At 44.1% G+C, this 12,741-nt stretch overlaps 1 protein-coding gene across 5 annotated transcripts in view; it reads left to right on the top strand.

The window, feature by feature from the left end:
- Nucleotides 1-12,741, top strand: part of Scn10a (sodium channel, voltage-gated, type X, alpha) — a 110,867-nt gene that overhangs the window by 28,414 nt on the left and 69,712 nt on the right. For all 5 annotated transcript variants that reach the window (NM_009134.3, NM_001205321.1, XM_017313223.1 and 2 more), the window contains exon 4: nucleotides 2,949-3,029. In NM_009134.3, coding sequence (NP_033160.2) covers nucleotides 2,949-3,029 — 81 coding nt within the window. The remainder of the gene's footprint in view (nucleotides 1-2,948; nucleotides 3,030-12,741) is intronic.

Below are 12,741 nucleotides of genomic sequence, written 5' to 3'. Positions count from 1 at the left end.
TGATCTGTGTAACCTTGGCTCCTTTGGGAAGCATTAGAAGTCACCTTCGGTGCTGACTCGGGCTTGGCTTCCAAGCATCTTTCAAACTGGGACTTCTCAGCATCAAGTGCAGCCCCAGTTTCCCGGAAGTTCATGTTCAGAACAGCCTTGCTCCATTGCAGGACAGATGGCAGCCAGCCTCTGTACCCGAGTGCCAGTTAGTAGAAAGGGATTTATTCTTTCCTTAGATAACCCCAGCCACTGTGGAACAGCTTGGTAAATTGCACAGTAGTACCTGCGCTAAGAAGCCTGGCACAGAACCTTCCACACACTCACTGTGTACTCACCGAGGCCCTGCTGATGGCATGCAGCCCGTTTTCTCTCGATGTGGGTATCTCTATGGCTTACTCAATAGGAATTCTATTTTCTGAATTGAATCTTGGGATTTTAGATTCTTCAGAATACTTCATGATAATCTCAGGCCCCCCAGTGGCTAAGTACCTTCCAAGTGTCAACACTGTCACAGGTACAAGAGCCTTGGAAAGGATTAGCAGCACCTTATTCTACAGATAATGAGACCAACACTCCGAGCATTGCAGAAACGCCAAGGTCACACAGCTAGTTAAGAGTTCAGTCTCCAGCACATCATGGGCAGTGTCTTCAGCCAGAAAGTAGACAGCAAGTGAACAGACACAGATTAAGGTAATGATTCTCTCAGCGGGCCATCTCTACTCTGGCAAAATGTTGGTTTTTTGTTTTTTTTAAAAAATACCTTTGAATTCAACTTCTGGACATTTTAGCAGCAAGACCCAGTTTTGCATCACAAAGACTCCAGCAGGTATGAGTGGGAAAGCTGGGTTTTCTTTTAAATTCCTTCATTCTTTGGTGCACTGGGATCAGATGTGACCAGTCACTGGGAACATTTGTCAATTTGAGGAATTTTTAAAAAGTCATTCGCAGGCAAAGGGCCTGGTAACCTGAATTCTTTCCAGGTGTTCTTCTGTTTAAAACTGTGCCAAGTCAGTCTATTATAGTCTATTTGCTATATTAATTATATTGTTCTACATAAAACAAAACATAAGATCTTGTTTTTAAAATATGTTTAAAGAAATAGTGTTACTGAGATTCAAGATGTTACACACACTTTCTCCATCCCACTCCTTAAGAATTCTCCTCCCGCACCCCTTTAATCCCAGCACTTGGCAGGCAGAGGCAGGCGGATTTCTGAGTTCGAGGCCAGCCTGGTCTACAAAGTGAGTTCCAGGACAGCCAGGGCTGCACAGAGAAACCCTGTCTCGAAAAACAAACAAACAAACAAACAAACAAACAAACGCAACAGCAACAACAAACCAAACCAAACCAAACAAAACAAGAATCCTCCTTCTCCTCCTACTGGGCTACTTCATCCAGCCTTGATACAATGTAGCTTATTAGGCAGTGGTTGATCAATGTCTCTGGGAGGCCTGCTATTTTCTGAGGGGGGGCTGGGATGAATCTGGGGGAGAGATACTGAGGGGGGGCAGTGAGGGAGAAAAAAACTGCTGTTGGAATTCGATACATGAGAGAATAATAATTTTTTTTTAATTACACTGCTCACCAAAACTGCTCTTTGTGCTTTAAAAAAAGATGTATACAATGACCCAATGCAGCTGGGGTCCTCTGTGAGTCCCAGCTGAATTATACAGAGATCAGCAAACAACAGCTAATTAGAAATACGATTTCTATCAGCAACCAAGTGAGCACGGACTAGTCCTTCTGCCTTGAGATCGGTGAGTGATTAATTACCTGGGGGAGTGTCGGCTGGTCAGAATTCCATGGAGGGGTCCCCTCCTCACCACCCACGTGCAGATAGACTTACCAGTTTGATGGCTACAGCCCCAAACAAGATTCTTCAAGGTGTGGAATCTGCACTCCAATAATAATATTTCACTCAAGGTTATAACTCCAGTGGCATTTTTTGTGAACGCCCTTCATAGACCCGGGATATCATACGACCTGTTCGCAGAACTAAAGAGGCAAGTTTTCATTTTCATCCTTGGGTTAAGTGTCCGACTAGGTGAGCATATCTCTTAATTGTATATTAGTGGGGAAATGTGGTGTCATTGGGACAATTTCCCTGTTCTTATAGATGTTTTCCTGAGTAACTGCAAAACAAAAACAAGACAGGTGTCTATAGAAAACCAAAATGGTTTTCATGTGTCTGCTTGAGTTGAAACGCGGAGGGGTGAGTGTTGTTCTTCCCCGTAGGCGGATGTTTGCCTGAGCGAGGTCTGTTTAGACTCATCCTGCCTCTGTCTATTCACTCCTGTGTTCCTTCCTCCCCTTCAAAACCTCCCTCCCCTTTCGAGTATCCCTCAGCCACTCCTAAGAGTCTCTCTGGGCAGTAACACCCTGTTCTCCTTGGGATATCCTCCCAGAGCCAGGATTTCACTTCCTGAGCCTGCTTTGGTCATCCCTACCCAGAATCCATTGCTTCAATGTGGTTGATCTCAGCTTAGGAAAACAATCTAAATAAACTAATATTCATTAAAAAAAAAAATACTCTTCACCTGGTTACTATGGTTACCAGGCCGCAGGAAGCCTCACAATTCAGGCAGGCTATTTAAGACTCATCATGCTGTTCGCCCAGATCCTAAATGTAAATGATAAAAGCTACCCGTGGGTTAATGGCATTTGGCATAATTTGGACAAGGTTTAGGGATTTGGCCCAGTGGTAAAGTGTTTGCCTAGTGGGGAGGCCTTGGGTTTGATGTCCAACACTCCTTACTGCTGTTACAACTGCTTCTGCTAATTATAAAGACAGAGCTCTCGGTGTGGGCTAGGCGCTCAACAGGTGTTAGCAGTAACCTTGTGACAAGACCACAAAGCTGACATTAGCTGAGTTGCCAGCGTCTCCATCAGCAGCGAGGTGATCTGAGACTAGGGGACGACGGTAACTCTCTCTTGCTTCCTTAACATGGACCTCACAGCTGGTTCTCCATATTTATCACTGTCACTATTTTGGTCAACTGTGTGTGCATGACCCGAACTGATCTTCCAGAGAAACTCGAGTGAGTAACATTGCCACCATTCCTGTGCCTTCTCCCTCTTGGAAACCTTTTCTTCTCCTTTCTGTAGACCCTGCCAGCTTTCATTTAGACAAGTCTGAATTCTGTTGCCTCTCTGACTTTGCAATGGTCAGGTTTCTTCTCTGTACCTTTCCCCCAAGTTCATGCATGATTTTAAACTTCAAGGCAGTGTAGATTAGTGGTTATCAACCTTAACTCCACTTTGGAACTTTAAGAAGGTCTTTTAAAACTCAGATGCCTAAAGGGACTGATTTCATTCAACTCCAATGCCCTGGGCAAGTCCTTACAGAAAAGTATGTAGAGCACCTAAAATATCCAACATAACCTAGAGAGAATCTGTTAGCATTAGAGCTGGCTCAGCAGAGCCTCTCCCACAGGGCTGGAGCTCAGTTCCTGACACGCACACTGGGCAGCTGGCAACTGTCTGTGTGTGCGCACACATGCGCGTGAGTGTGGCTGCCCACAGAGGCCAGCTCCCGTGGATCCAACACCCTCTTCTGGCCTCCATGGGCACCCATGCTCACATGCGTGTGAACACACACACACATAACAGACACACATGTACACACATACATAATTACAAAAATAGATTTTTAAAATCTACTGGAATTAATAATACTATATACATCAAGATAGCTGTGTGAATTAATATACATTAATCAGCTATGTATGTTTGTAGCAGTCACAAGCTGGAAATAAAATAAATTTTGAAGTATCCTTTATACTGGCATTTCAAAATATCAAGCTCCTAGGGAGAAAAAAAAAAGGATATCAAAACATTGAGTAAATTACAGAAACAACCCCCCAAAACAGGGAGCTAATGTTATGTTGTTAGACTCCAAGTCTCAATATTGTAGAAACTGCACAGATGACTAATCAATTTAGTGAGATTTCCAATGCCGTCTCAATAAGCATTTATGGCATTTTTTGGCACACTGGCTCTGAAATGTATGTGGAAATACAAAGAGTAAATTATAGTCAAGACACTTCTGAGGAAGGAAAGCAAGGAAGAAGAAATCACCCCACTGGGGTCAAATTGAGCTACGAAGCCATTGATTGCCGCGAGGTTAGCCAGACTCTAAACAGAGCAGCCGTATGTGTGTGCAGGCATTTGGCCTGTGATAAAGGTCACTCCACAGAACAGGGAGGGTCAGTCTGCGGTGAAGGGCGGTGAAGAATCAGGAGATCTAGAGGAATAATCCAACCAAGTAAGAAACTCAGCACTGTACTCCCGAGTCAGCTCTCCATTTCTTGGTGAAATACAAAGACAAAAACCAGAGGAATGTCTTTATGCCCTCAGGGAAGGGAAAGTCTTATTACATATGATATAAGAAACACTAACCAGGAGAAAAAAAAAACAGGTACACCTTGGTATACTAAAACTAAGAATTTTTGTTTCACCCGACCCGACGATAACTGTTTAAGATTTATATGGATCTGCGCATATGCGCACCCTAGTGCAGTACCCACAGAGGCCAGCAGAGGGCAGAGGATCTCCCGAAGTTGAAGTTACAGATGGTTGTGAGCTGCCTGAAATGGGTGCTGGGAACCCAGGTTCACTCTAAGAGGAGCAAGGGCTCATAACTGTTGAGCCATCTTGCTACCTCCTAGAGCAGTGGTTCTCACCCTTCCTAACGCGGCAACCACTGAACACAGCTCCTCATGTGGTGGTGAGTACCTAACAGCCTTAAAGGTATTTTTGTTGCTACTTTATAACTGCAGTTTTGATATTGTTATGAATCACAATGTAAATATCTGTGCTTCCCGATGGTCTTAGGTGACCCTGGGAAAGGGTCATTTGACCCCCAGAGGGGTTGTAGCCCACAGGTTGAGAGACCCCTAGGAGATAACTCTCAGGAAAACGAAGACACCTGTGCCAGCTCACACCCAGAGTCACGACCCATCTCTAAAAGTCAAATTTGAAAAACATGACAGCCCAATCCAAATGTTCTATTAACTCCCGAATGTTTCTTTCTTTCTCTTTTTAATCAAGGAAGGCAAAGTTAAATTACAGTGAAAGATTACTAGACATTCATTGTGTAATAGAAAGGCTTGAGCTGCGACCATTCCAAGTATCTGAGAAGATATGGAGAGCCGGAAGCTGCTGGGCTGGATGTGGGCAGAGCACCGATTTGGGATGTGATTGATAGCAGTGGCTACCAATCAGTAAAGAGAATGGTGTCCGTACACTGTGCTCTTCTGTTACACTCAGGTGTCCACAGACAACCAAATTACTCCCCGTGGGCACCAAGACCCAGATCTGAGGACACCTGTGGACATTACTTACAATGAAAACGGTCAATAACTCAAATGCCCATAACTGTTCAGTGCACCAAGTGTGCGTTATAACATCAGTTGGATAACTTGTAACAATGAATATAGATAAACCTCAGGATGCTGGCCAAAACTACAGGAGTCTATAGTCATGATTCCATGAATACAAAGCCTGAAGGCAAGGAAGGCAGTTTTGATTGGGGCCTCATCTACTTCCTGCTGTAAGAAAACGCCCAAGGCGTAGGAATCTGTGGATCATGTTTGTTGACTCACAGTCATGGAGGGGTGGGGAATCCAAGGTCACTGTGGCCCACACCAGTCCCCGTGTGGCCTCTGGTGAGGGTCAACTGCAGCATCCCAGCACAAGGAGACCGTAAACATGGTGGCCTTCTTCGTCTTGTCTTAGGAAACCACCACAAAGGCCTTCCCCCTGCCCCCCACCCCCGTGACCTCATCGAGTGCCAGTTACCCCCCAAACACTCACCTTGGGAATATATGAACTGCAAGCAGATAACACAGTTAAAGATACCTGCTGCCCAACCTGACTAGAGCCAGTCTCTGGGACCCACCTAGTGATTCCATAGGTTGTCCTCTGACCCTCACTCACACATTATGACACACATGCACTCATATGTGTATGTGTGTGTGTGTGTGTGCGTGCATGCACACATAAAAGTTGATTAGTAAATATGTAGCAAGTAATCTAAAATACATGAAATGAATTAAACCTGTAAAATATGTTTTATTTTGAGACGGTGTCACGAAGCCCAGGCTGGCTTTGAACTTGCTATGTGCCTTTGGTTAGCCTTGAACTTGTGTCCCTCCCGGTACTATGAGACTGTAAGACACATCTCTCAAGTGCTAGAGTCAGGGCTGGAGCTGCACATATCAATAACCACACCTGGTCACTTTCAAACCACAGCATAACAGGGTTAAAAATAGAAGCGAAATAAGCCCTGAGACAGAGGAGCATGTAATCCAGTGGGGACCAGAAAGTGTTGACCCATCCCATTTTGGGACATGGACAGCTGTCACACACAATGGTACCCTGTCCCCTGATTTTTAAGTTGGGACCTTGACACTTTATGTTACTACATAGGGGCCCTCAAGGAGGTGGCTAAGGCTCTCTGTGAGGTCACCAGGATTAGGGGTAGGGTAGCAAATAGAATTTATCTGCTAAGCAAGGAAGAGAAACCCTTTTCTCCATGCCCTGTGAGGATGCAGGAGAAGACAGCCACTTACAGCCCAAAGGGCACCTTCCCGTCCCCTTACCATGCCAGTGCCTTGTCCAGTCTCCCAAACCACAGGGAATTTCATTTCTGTTGTCCAAGGCACCCAGCTGATGGCACTTACTTACAACTAGACTGACTAGCAGAGCCTCCACTCTACAGTGACGACTTTACTGTCCATACTGCACTTGTTTATTGGGCATTGTGTGTCCTTGTGAGATGCATTTAAAAAATCAAAAACAATTTGTAACCCTGAAGTAGGGGCATAAGACTATAATCCCAGCATTTGGGAGGCTGAGGCAGGAGGATCATGACAAGTTCAAGGCAATTTTGACCTTGGTAGAGAGTTCCAGATCAGCTTTGGCTAGAGTAAGACTGTCCAAAACAAAATAATAATAACAATAATAATAATAATAAATTTTAAAATTCAAAATAAATGAGCAGTGCATAAATGAGGGCTACAAAATATAAACCAGAATATAATGCCTAGATAAATTATAAAGCTCATATTTTATATGGCTGAGATGGTATTGCTTTTAGATTTTCTGTCATTTGGAACTTCTAGTGTGAGCAGTTCTCTTCTCAGTGTGCCATTTGGGAGTCACCTGGGGACTGTGGTTAAATACAGAAGACAGGATGCATATGTTTTACCCTCTCTCATAAGGCCAGCTCAGCGACAGTGTGGGCGTAGGAACAGAAATAAACACCAGAACAAAAGCAAGAGGGAAGGCAACCCAGGCACAGAGATGTTAAAACAAGTTGGGAGACCAAAAGCCTGTGGAGGAACAGCAAGCCCCTGTGCAGGCCAGCTGTCCTCAAGCCACGCTGCAGACTAAGAGACGCGAGACCCTGGCATTTACCTGCCGCAAGCTCCAAAGTCCCTGGAAAAGTTGGCAGGACACAAACAGAGAAACACCCAGAGCAGAAGAAGACAGGATGTGGGAGAGAGGCAGTCATGGGCCACTGCTTCCCTAAATCCAAAAGACATTCTGGGGACCAGCAAGATGGCTAGGTGGGGAGGACGCTTGGTGCTAAGCCCGAAGGCCTGAGTTTCATCCCAGAACCCACTTAGTTAAAAGAGAGAACACACACTGGCAAGCTGGTCCTCTGCCTGTCTCTATGCATACAGGTGTAAGATAGGGTTGGTATGGGGAACAGGTAGAATAAATGTAAAACTTTTTGTTTTAATCGTTGTGAGGTGGTGTTTCCCCGCAGTATTAAAAAGTTAGATGTGGCAGCACAGTGCTGGGGAGCCAGAGACAAGCAGACTCTGGAGCTCACTGGCCAGCCAGCCTAGCGAGTTCCAGGCCCGTGAGAGACCCTGCCTCTAAAACACAGATTGGATATTCCTGTCCTCCCAAAGAGTGATGGCTAGGGTTAACTTCTGGTCTCCATGTCCGCGTGCACACAGGTTGCACCTGCACACGTGGGCATACACCCACATCCCCCACAAAAATGATACAGAGAGGTTTAAAGAATGGGGGAAATCCAGGCTTGATAGCACACACCTGCAACCCCAGCACTCGGGAAGCAGAGGCAGGGGGAGCAGGAGTCCAAGGCCAGCCTGAACAACATAGCAAGTTCTAGACCAGCCTGGGCTACATAAGACCCTGTCTCAAAACAAACAGAACAAAAGGATGGACAAACATGGAAGGAAGGACAGACAGAAAGCTAGCAGGAGCCATGACCAGAGAAAATGGAACTTACAGCAAAGGTCAGGAGCCTAACAAAACATAACACTCTGAATGCTAAACACAGGGCAAGTTAGAACTTTGCGGTAAATGATGTGGGGGACAATATTTACAAACCCACAAATGTGAGAGTGATTAAAGAAAACCCTTAGAGGGCCGGAAGAGCTGCAGTTCTCTTTGCCTATAACAGATACTGTGTAAAACGTCCGTAAAGATGAAGAAGGGACAGGACTAGGTTGCCTCTGGTTCATGCAGTGCAGACCATCTAAGTCACAAGACAGTACAAGTTAACCTCAAGGTAGCCCATCCCAAAACAAAACCCAACCCAGTAAGTTCCACAAAGCAGCAGTAACAAACAACAAGTTCTCTTGTCACTCTGCAATACAATTAGAAAATGGCAGGAAACTGGGGAGGGGAGGAGAGGGAATCTTTACACTTGGCTGCTTTCGAGCACTCTTAGAGAACTCTTGTAAGAAAGACAATTACAAACTAAAGCTGCAGAAACGCTGGGGACAAAAAGATTAAAAACAAATTTAATCGGAGCCTACAGGGACTCAGGAGGTGATTTATGGTTCAGAAGTGTGGCATCTTAATATCAGCTGAGGCTAAAGAGTGGCTGGAATAGAATAAGAGAAACGTTAAAGTAAGTGAAAGGTGAGCAGAAATCAGTAACGGGAGAAGAAGAGGTAAGCAGCAAAGTGGGGCGCATCGATTCCAACGGTGCTGCAAAATATATGCCCAGGACCTCTGTACTGAAAAAATGAAAAATCATTATTGAGAGAAATTTAAAGTACTTATATAAATTTAAATGTGTCTTGTGATAATGGATGAGGAAATTACTGTTATTAAATTGTTAGTGCTGCCCAAATTTATCTATAGATTCAGTGAAATCTCACTAAAGACCCTCTGCAGCAATTGGTTTTGTAGAAGCTGGATGGATGGGTCTTTCCACCCAGGAGAGGCTGAAGCGAACTATTCTCTATGATAAGCTCTAATCATCCTAAGAGTCCTTATATTTTTGTGACACAGTTAATTCTTTGATGAATAGTCTTGTGCACATATCTTTGTACAGCTAATGCAACAAAGCTTGAGAGATGAGTTTTTAGAAGTAGACCTTGTTCTCGGACCAAGGGGCATATAATTTAATTAATTTTTTTTCTTTGAGACTGGGTCTCATGTATTGCAGAATGGCCTTGACCCCCACTCCCTGTGTAGCCTTGAGTGTCTGATTGGCCTGCCTGCAACTCCTGAGTGCTGGGGACTCCACGTGTGCTCTTCCCCACCATTTACACAGGATTGACCTCAGGCGTGTGCTTGCTAGGCATCCCCTCTGCCAGAGCTACGCCCTCAGCCAGTATAAAATTAATTTTTACAGTGTTGCCAAATCGCATTCCAAAGCTGTGTCAATTTTCATTCCCAATGATTATTGAGAACATTCTTTATTAGGCTCCATATTAACTGAAATGTTTACATAACTTCTTTTATAAACACACTTTGGGAAGGAGCAGAACTATTTCTGTCTGGTTCCAGCTCAGGACAAGGCTGAGTGTCCTTGGCCTTGTGGAAACGCCAGAGTAGCTCTGGTGACCTTCAGTGGAAGCTGGACACCATTAGCTGTTTGCTGCTGGGACCCGAGAAGAGAATACATATCCTTGGAATAGATCTGCCCCCACATATCATATTGTGTTTTTTTTTTTAGGAAGAAAATAAATTGTAGCCAGTCAAGACACAGAAGCCAATGGAATAGCCTTGTCCTTGATACAATCTATCTGATAGATACCGTGTTTCTTGTTCCTTAGCTTCCCATTGTGTGTCTCTGAAACATTAGCAAAGTGCTATTATCTGCTGGGTAATATTCTCTCTCTCTCTCTCTCTCTCTCTCTCTCTCTCTCTCTCTCTTCCCCCCCTCCCTCCCTCCCTTCTTGCCTGTCTGTTAGGGCAAGACAGACATATGGAGTCCATTTATAATCTCTTCTTTCATTAACAAGAAACTAAAGAGGAAGAATGTGCTAGAAAGGGAATCAGGAAGAGGTGGGAGCCACACTATTCGTGGAATATTCTCACCCTCCTCAGACCCTGGGACTGGCAGAGTCACTGAAGGTGTCTTTGATAGCCTGGTTATACTGATCTTCTGGAAAGCGGTTGATTGCAGGGAAGACTTACCCTGAAAGAAATCCACTCTCATCTTCAAGACGGCATGATTTGTCTGGCATATCTAGAGTTCTTGGTGCAAGTCTCTGCCATCTCAGCAATCAGGAAGACAAAATTTTGTTATGAATGAGTGATTTTTGTCTAATCAGTATTTTCCTATTTATCAGTACTGTCATGTTTATCAAGAGAATAGGTTAGATGAATGCGTTTGTTCATCTGGTTTTAATGGTTCCAATTGATCCTGGCCTGGATTCAATTTACTAGTGTGTATTTTATTCGATCTGTAAAAGTCTTTATTTATGTGCACGCCCCACTCTCCCTCTACCCCCTCCCCACCGAGTTTGTAGGTCAGAGGTCAGTGTTCAGGAGTTGATTCTCTTCATCTACTATGTAGTTTACAAGAATCCAGCTTTGCTCCTTGGCCTTGGTGACAGTGCCATTCCCTGCTGATGCATGTCACCAGCCCATATGATCTGTTCTTATACTTGAGGCTGGCTGGTAGTCGTCCACAGACTGCCCCTTTGGGTCATTCCAACACTCTGCCTACTGTCTCCTGGGAGCTCTAAGTCCTCATCTGCTTTTGCAGACCCCTTCAGCTCATCCCATCCCATGGATGCTTCTCTTTGATCCTTTGAAGTCTTTCACTGTTCTCTCAGTCAATCAGCTGACTCGAAAGAAAACAGTGTGATTGAATTATAATGCACTGTTTTTCATTATAAAGTATAAGGTGAACTCTAACACCATATACTATTTGTGTCCTTAAAAGCTACTTACGTGCTCCAAGGACTGATTCAGCTCCCACTGGCTAGCAAGGAGCTGAGGACGGATTATCTTGAATAATGGGTTCTCCTGTCCTGACAGTGGTCACATTTGTTCAGTTTTATCTGTCACTGTTACTGTTGCCTTTCATAATATCCCAGTTTACAAAAATGAATAATCTTTTCGAAGACGGCTTGCTGAAGTATAATAATGACAAAAATAGACACCTAAATCCCGCAGCCAGAACTTAAATACAGGTGACGAGCAGACTCCACCATGAAGGCTGCAGGGATCACCCCATCATGAGACAAGTGGAGGACACTCGGATAAGCCCACGGAAGCAGATAAATACTTAAGAGTAACCATGACAGAGAATAAGGCTCTCCCAGTGACCATCTTCATCCTGGTGCCCACTTTTAAAAGCCTAGGCCTTTATGTCAAATAATTATATAAAACAATGAAAACGTATAGAGGCTAGGTAAATGCGTGAAGTGCTTGCCATGCAAAGATCTGAGTTTGCATCCCCAGAACTCACGTCATAGTGTATCCATCTGTAAGATCAGTGTTGCTACTGGAGACAAGAGGATGTTCATAGCCTGGTGTACACAGTGGTGGACGAGATAGCTTTGTCAAAACAAAGTGGAAGGCAAGGGCTGCGTGAGTGAGAGAGAGAGAGAGAGAGAGAGAGAGAGAGAGAGAGAGAGAAACTATTTCCCATTACCTAATATTCCTTTCTTTACCTAAGAAAACTGACTTTGGACATACATTTAAAAAATCACACCCAGCTGCTGCAACCATACCCACCAAGGGGAGGACACGCCTCCACTCCTGCTGTTGCCCAATGAGGCTTTGAGCTGCCAGCTCTCCACAGTGAAGACCCAGGTTCGCATCCTTCGCTGAAATTCTGAACATAGTCTTTAGAGAGAACTTTCTCTATAATTTCTGGGTCTGTTTGATCTGAAAAGCTGGAAATATCCCATCAAGGCTTCCCAACAGCCTATAATTTGGAGTGAAAATGTTCTAATTTAGAAAACACAAAAGATGGGGGGGGGGGGGAACAAATCCAATAAGAATGTCACTGACCACTCAAGCAGCCATTTGGCCAGAGCAGACTTCTTCAGGAGGTCTTCAGCACTGTTACTCTCTCCACATGAAAAATATTAGTCTTTTAGATTTGACCTTCATTTTAAAATTAAATTTTGATTGTAATTATTCGGTCACACAAATTATAGACATTTCTATACACATTCATATCATATTCTTTTATATTTGCATCAATATTCTCAAAAATTCTATTACTATGTGTTAACAATACAAAACAATGGGTTTCACTATGACATTTTCATACGTGCATACAAGGTATTTCAATCATAATTCACACACAGGCGCGCTCACGCCTTATTCATTTAGCTGTTAAGGAAGACCTAGGCTGATTCTGTGACATTGCTTAGTGCAAACAGGGCCTCAGTAAACATGGATGGGCACGTGCCTCTCTGACTGTTTGGGTTACAGACCTGGGAGTGGTAGAGTCACATTATATGACAGTTTTACTGTTTGCTCTTTGAGGAGCCGCCATACTGTTTTCCAAAG

The sequence above is a fragment of the Mus musculus genome, chromosome 9 (assembly GCF_000001635.26).
Source record: "Mus musculus strain C57BL/6J chromosome 9, GRCm38.p6 C57BL/6J".
Lineage (NCBI taxonomy): Eukaryota > Metazoa > Chordata > Mammalia > Rodentia > Muridae > Mus > Mus musculus.
Note: the sequence above shows the minus strand (reverse complement) of the source record. Positions and strands in the feature narration are given on the sequence as shown.